Below are 6,850 nucleotides of genomic sequence, written 5' to 3' on the forward strand. Positions count from 1 at the left end.
TCAGGCTGGCCTGTGCCATTTTCACTTGTGGCACCAAGCGAACCAGCATTTGCACCATTAACTTACTACACACCTGCCAGCCACGGGCATGCCGAGAAGGTCACACGCTAGTGGGGCCGCAGCGGTGCTTCTCGGCTACTCCCCGGCTGCGGGTGGGGAGCGCCAAATTGGTGGAACGTCGGCTCTGGTGGCGAGCGGCCGCGCCAGCCGACGACTTGCTCGTTACTCACCGCTCCCTGCAAAGGTCAGGTGCGCGTTAATTTCCGGGCCGGCCTGCGTGGCGGCGGCGCGCTATTCCGAGCATACTGCGCTGTGGGCTGAAAGCCGGGTCGGTCAGGCACCGGCGGCCGCCGCCGCCCGCGTCGAGCCGTGGTGAGCGGCGGCTCAGCGAGCTCCAGGAAGCGGCGGCGCGCCGTGGGTGGCGGCCTTCCCGAAGCGTGTCGCTCCTTAGGGGTTCAAAATGACTTCAAAGGCGTTCTTCTCGACGTACGTGCGTGCACTCTGTGCGGAGACATGGCGCTTGATTGAAGGCCTTCTCCCTGACCGGATATAGGTGTGGGGCGATTGCAATGGGGACGACGAGGCCCGAACGCTTGATTGAAGGTTTTCTCCCTGACCGGATATAGGTGTGGGCGATTGCAATGGGGACGACGAGGCTCGAGTCGATATTGTGAGGCGCGAGAGGCTGAATACCTGTCGTGGACGGTCGTACCCACACACCCTGCGTGACTTGTGCTGGTCATGTCCCTTGCACGTGACACCCTCCGCCTGGCCGTCAGTGTTGGTGTTATGGACGCGGGACACGCAGGAGTTCGCGGGGGGGGGGGGAGGTGGACAATTCACTTCAGCCGAGCCCCTCCGCCTGACCGTCAGTGTTGATGTCATGGACGCGGGACACGCAGGAGTTCACGGGAGGTGGACAATTCTCCTCAGCCGAGCCCTCCGCCTGACCGTCAGTGTTGATGTCATGGACGCGGGACACGCAGGAGTTCACGGGAGGTGGACAATTCACCTCAGCCGAGCCCCTCCGCCTGACCGTCAGTGTTGATGTCATGGACGCGGGACATGCAGGAGTTCACGGGAGGTGGACAATTCTCCTCAGCCGAGCCCCTCCGCCTGACCGTCAGTGTTGATGTCATGGACGCGGGACACGCAGGAGTTCACGGGAGGTGGACAATTCTCCTCAGCCGAGCCCCTCCGCCTGACCGTCAGTGTTGATGTCATGGACGCGGGACACGCAGGAGTTCACGGGAGGTGGACAATTCACCTCAGCCGAGCCCCTCCGCCTGACCGTCAGTGTTGATGTCATGGACGCGGGACATGCAGGAGTTCACGGGAGGTGGACAATTCTCCTCAGCCGAGCCCCTCCGCCTGACCGTCAGTGTTGATGTCATGGACGCGGGACACGCAGGAGTTCACGGGAGGTGGACAATTCTCCTCAGCCGAGCCCCTCCGCCTGACCGTCAGTGTTGATGTCATGGACGCGGGACACGCAGGAGTTCACGGGAGGTGGACAATTCACCTCAGCCGAGCCCCTCCGCCTGACCGTCAGTGTTGATGTCATGGACACGGGACATGCAGGAGTTCACGGGAGGTGGACGGTTCAGTTCAGCCGAGCCCCTTCGCGGCTCGAATCATCAAATTATGGTTCATCTGTGTTCGCCGAACTCTGGTGCTGTCCCAACATGTGATTCTGGCGGTATTTGCAGCATTACGACTTGTGTTGTGTTGGCTTTATTTGGTCTGTTTTGGCCGCCTGGGGAGACCATCCTCAGTGGTTATCTGTTCTGATTTGCGAGCTCGTCATGCTCCTGTCGCCTGACGCGTTCATTCCCTTTGGTCTATCAGTGTGGCCCTTATGCGAATACGACCGACCGCAATGTGCTAAAGCAGGCTGTGTGAAGTACGATAGTTTGGTGGCCTCCTACTGCTGTGCACATACACTACGTGTGGGGTAGCTGGTATTCTTGTATTGCTTGCTGTTTGGTTGCCCGCGATGCGGTCGATGTGGACGCCTCCTGCCTTCTTGCCGTCATTGACAGCACGCTGGACTGGACGGTCGCGCCGGCGTGACCTAACCTGACCTGACCTGACCTGACCTGACCTGACCTGACCTGACCGGACGGTGCTCTGTTTCAGAACCTGCTGACGACGTCGGCTCCGACGCCGCAGGTGTTCGGCTGGCTCTGGTTGGCCGGCCCCGAGTCGCGCGTCTGGCGGCGCGCCTACTTCTGGCTGCGTCACGACTGTCTCTACTACACCATGGAGGCCATGGACGTAAGCGCACCCCTCTCGTGATGTTGTCCCAACCCGCTAACTCACCAACAAATAACGGGCTGACATGCCTAACGTGGACAAGCCACGCCATCGCTTGTCAGCCAGGTCATCCATCTTCGAGGCCGCGGCGCCGTCCCTGCTGACTGTAGTCTACCGTAGGCCCGGCAGTGATCACTTTAGACCTGGAGCTGGACACGGCGGGAGAGAGCTATCAGACACAAACGAGTGGCTTATGGTGCAATCTCCGCAGGAGTGAATCTTATGTCGATAAAAAACATGACGAATATCCCTTCCCCTCGACTAACTGGCCGGCATCCCAGTAATCGTTTGTTTCGTCTGTCCGCACTAGACCGAAGGCAAACCATACCGTCACGCCAACAACCCCCGTCGCTGCCGCTGGGGAGGGTAGGTGCGGGGAGCAGTCAGAGACGCCACCGCAGCGTGCGGCGCAAAGTCGCCGGCGGTGAGGCGCGCGCCATCTCGGAACGGGTCGCGCATGTTCGCCGCACCGCGGCGCTGCAGTCGTGACTCTTGCCGGTGTTTATACGTGTCGCGACGAGTGGGGTGCGGCGTAACGGGGGTGGCGCGGATGTCAGTGACGTCACCACCGCCATATGGGCGAAGTTGCCACCCGCCGCCTTTGACGTTAACACGGCGCCCCGACGTTCCAACTCGCCCCATAGGGCAGTTGGAAGGATCACTTATGTTCCGGCGGGCTCAGAAATGCTACGCATTCGTTTTTTGCCAACATCGTTTTTGCGCGAGATTTTGCCCCGGGTAGTGTAAGGCCTGCTCTTCAGATTGATGACAGAAGAAGGTATGCAATTTGCGAATCGATGCCTTTCTCGTAAATAATTTGATGAGTCACATCTCCCAAATCGGATCTGTGGCGAAGCGCCGTTGCGTCGGGAGGCGCGACTGCACCCTGACTGAGCGTCGCCGGCGCTCAGTCGGTGCCCGCCTGCCGACTGTCGTCCGTCAGTGGCGTGGGGCCCATCCCGGGTGACACTGCTGGCGGCTGGCGGTGGTCCGGCCTCCGACTGGCAGGGCCGCTCTGGTGAGCGGCGCCGTTCTGTGTCGTGGCCTGACCCGACCGGACCTGACCTGACCTGACCTGATCCGCCAGGACTCTCCGGTGCGTGACCCGGAGAAGTTCGCCGTGTTCGCGCACCTGCAGAACTATGCCGTGTACGGGTGCTCGGACGCCCGGCGTGACTTTAAGGCGCCCTGCGACGAGGCCGTCATCTTGCGCACGGGTCAGCAGCTGCGCTGCCTCGCCTGCGACGATCTGGCCACGCGCCGCTGTTGGCAGACCGCGCTGCGTGTCGCCAAGGTAATGCCAATAAAGCGTTGACCAGTAATAGCATCGGCCCGGGGACATTCTGTTCATAGCGATCAATGCGCTCTTGTAAAAAGCAAGCGCCAGGGATTATTTGGCATTGTTGAGTATGCGTTGTGACATTTATGCCGCTACGACATACAGCCGTATCAAGCTTGACCCCTTGCCCCCCCCCCCCACACCTGCAGTACGGCAAGCAGCTGCACGAGAACTACAACTTCCAGCGGATACAGCACGAGAACGAGCAGAGCAGCAGCCCTCGCGAACGCTACTGCTACTCCACCAGCCCCAAGATGCCGATCCCCCGCTCCCGCACGCTCTCCAACGCTGGACTACAGGGCGGCGGCGGCGGTGGCGGCGCTGGCGGCGGCGGCGGCAGCCTGCCGCGTGCCTCGTCCGTCCGGCCGGCCGAGTACGACTCGGTGCGCGTGCCCAACGTGAGTCAGTCTGGGCCGCACCCGAGTCGTCTCGGCTCGAGTCAGTGTCAGGTAGGATAGCGCTAGAGGTGGGCAGAGAGGGAGTATGAGAATAGAGGTAGAGGTGGATAGGGAGAGATAGAGACGAGGGGAGACGTCGAAAATGTGGTAATGCGGAGGAAAGCCGCTGAGAGTTCTAGGGTAGCCATGGGGAAAAGCAGGCGATTGCCTGGAAGAGGAAAAGGAGGGGAGAGCCGGCGATGAGATGGCCTGGCGGAGGGGATGGTCGGCAAAGCGATGGCACCGCCTCATCGCAGGCTGGAGTGGGCTAGGCGAACTGAGATACTTGCTTGAGCGGCACGGAGTCCGGTGATGCTAAGTTTAGAACTTAATGTGGGCGGTGCGCTTGTAGAAAGGACATTTTACATACAACACTGACTGTTGAACATTACGAAATGTATCATTTCATCATGGTCTGGGCCATGGGTCATACGTGAATCATGGGTCACGGCCTCCAAAGTTCAACTGGCGGACCCGTCATTTATCGGCGATATGTGTCATCAGAAAAGGGCAATTCGGACAAAACATTCTCCCAGGCTTTCGGGCATTGCGATGCACACCAGTAAAGCCAATGCTGAAGAACGTTATATATATATATATATATATATATATATATATATATATATATATATATGGCTCAGACATGAAGTTTTAGCCGGAACATTGGAACCCTAGCCACGGTACCCCTGTGTCTGATCAATGGCTAGAAAGCCGGATAAACCCGGGCTGTTGTTGGTGACTTATCGACTGATGGGTCGATGACTGACTGTATGTAACGGCTGAGGTCTTTCGCGCTGTCACTAGTCTTGAGCATACAGGTGCGGAATATTTTGCCATTCTTAGCGATGCTCGGACTTGGCGATGTGGATATATGGATATATTATATGGAAACCAGCAATTGAGTGTCCAGGATCATTCCAGTGGTTTGCGAAAAGGTCCATAAATATTCGAAAGCAGCCACTGTCAACGGAACATAAAACAATTAACTAGCAATGCATATTAAACCGGGATTAGTTAAAGCCTTCCAAATGAATCGTCCATGTAACGAGAAATATGCTGTAGTTAATACAAGTAGCTCAGATCATGCCAGGAGGAACGCTGTCATGAGTTAAATACTGAGCCCGCAATCCAGGCGAGCCATCCCAGTGGCGTGCGCTTCCGGTGCGCCGGTGCATCGGTGTACTGCGCTCTCCGAACAAGGGCTGGAGGACATCGCTGCGGAAATAGCACGTGCAAAGCGACGATAGGATAGGAATGGCGTCACGAGAGTCAGAGCCGTATACCAAACTTCGCACGTATTTGCGGCAGTCACTTTGCTGAAATGCACTGAAAGACCGATGACTGGCAAACAAGATTCCCGAAAATCAGAAGTAAATACGGTAACCTCCCACCATTGGCTAAGTCATTTTCCGCTGGGTGCAAACCCCTAAGCCTGCCTAACTTGCACTTGTAGGGTAAAATGTTACAAATTTTCTGCGATTAGCAACAATTATGCCAACTCCTGAAACTGCATTCTTTTGATTGGCATTCTAGCAGACAGCTCACGTGAACATGGTATGACCACCGTAAATTCACCAGGAAGCGAACTGGATGTCCTGTAAGATTTCGGAATTCCCTTACATAATATCGGCATACCTTTACTCATTCCAAAATGCGAATGCCGAAATCCCACCGGATGCTCCGCCTGGTAGAGGCTAGAGTTAGTTTCCGGTTGGTAGTGTGCACGTGGCGTGCCTTAGTCATGTCGGGGCTGGTGTCGTGACGGGCCACGGTAACGGTCGTTACAGCAGCTTCATGCGTCTATAAATCACGGAACAAATAGTATTGGCATACTCACGCATTCTTTTCGTGTCATGCTTGTGCGCATGCCGGCATTCACGTTCATTGATTCGCCCAGGTGTCGACATTGCTGTTGAATTAGGTCATTTCTGAAAAGTGAGACCATCAGTCATGCCCCTAGCTTGTTCGTGCGAGCCTTGCCACGAAGCACCGCGACGGAACGGTGTCATTAATGCGAAACGTGACGCTCTGGACCGTGAACGGCACACCCCGAGGGAATGCAAAGCCGCCATGCAATATGACATGCCCCACAAGCATGCTCCGTCTGTGGGGTGTGGGTTGTTTGCGTCTGACAGGAGTTCCGAAAACTACGATCATCCGAGCGTCCTGCCATCTTCAAGAAAAACACGCCGGAAAACTGAGGCCCGATATTGGGCCGATCTCGAACTAGTATGCCCTGTAGCCGTAGGCTGTCTGTCTGTACGGTGCGTTACCATTTCGCTTCAACCCTCCCTCGTTTGTGTGAACTGGCAGCAGCAGCAGCCAAGATCGCCCATTCATCTTCATGGAAATGACGCGCCTCGGTGGACGGCGATCCGCTGCAGCGTGTCAGTGACGCGCCAAGTGCAGCCTGATGTGTGCTCCCGCTAAGTCCGGCCAGCGCGGTCCATTGCCGTGTCCATAAACCGCACACGGGCGCGCCCCCCGTCAGCGCTGATGGGCGAGGGAGGCTGGAGGAAGGGGGAGGGGGCGTCGCCCGGCGCCGCCCTCTGACCCCGTGTCTGTTTGTTGTCGCCCGGCAGCAGAGCATGCGTTCGCTGGTGGCCATGGACTTCACGGGCAGCTGCGGCCGCGTGGTCAGTGACCCGGTCGAGGCCAAGGCTATCGAGCTGGCGGAGGGACACCACTTGCGGCGCACCAACGCCCTCAAGCGGCTCTCAGGTGAGGCTCGCCGACGGACGGCCGAGCTGTGCCGGAG

General features: G+C 57.7%; 1 protein-coding gene across 6 annotated transcripts in view; it reads left to right on the plus strand.

Annotated features, from left to right (window-relative positions):
- Positions 1–6,850, plus strand: part of LOC119096215 (growth factor receptor-bound protein 14-like) — a 135,128-nt gene that overhangs the window by 65,587 nt on the left and 62,691 nt on the right. For 3 of the 6 annotated variants that reach the window (XM_037219015.1, XM_037219019.1, XM_037219020.1), the window contains 4 exons: positions 2,140–2,277; positions 3,404–3,610; positions 3,805–4,104; positions 6,675–6,813. In XM_037219015.1, coding sequence (XP_037074910.1) covers positions 2,140–2,277; positions 3,404–3,610; positions 3,805–4,104; positions 6,675–6,813 — 784 coding nt within the window. The remainder of the gene's footprint in view (positions 1–2,139; positions 2,278–3,403; positions 3,611–3,804; positions 4,105–6,674; positions 6,814–6,850) is intronic. The other 3 variants (XM_037219016.1, XM_037219017.1, XM_037219018.1) reach the window with 3 other exon arrangements.

This window comes from Pollicipes pollicipes, unplaced genomic scaffold, assembly GCF_011947565.3.
Source record: "Pollicipes pollicipes isolate AB1234 unplaced genomic scaffold, Ppol_2.1 Scaffold_4295;HRSCAF=5057_pilon_pilon_pilon, whole genome shotgun sequence".
Lineage (NCBI taxonomy): Eukaryota > Metazoa > Arthropoda > Thecostraca > Pollicipedomorpha > Pollicipedidae > Pollicipes > Pollicipes pollicipes.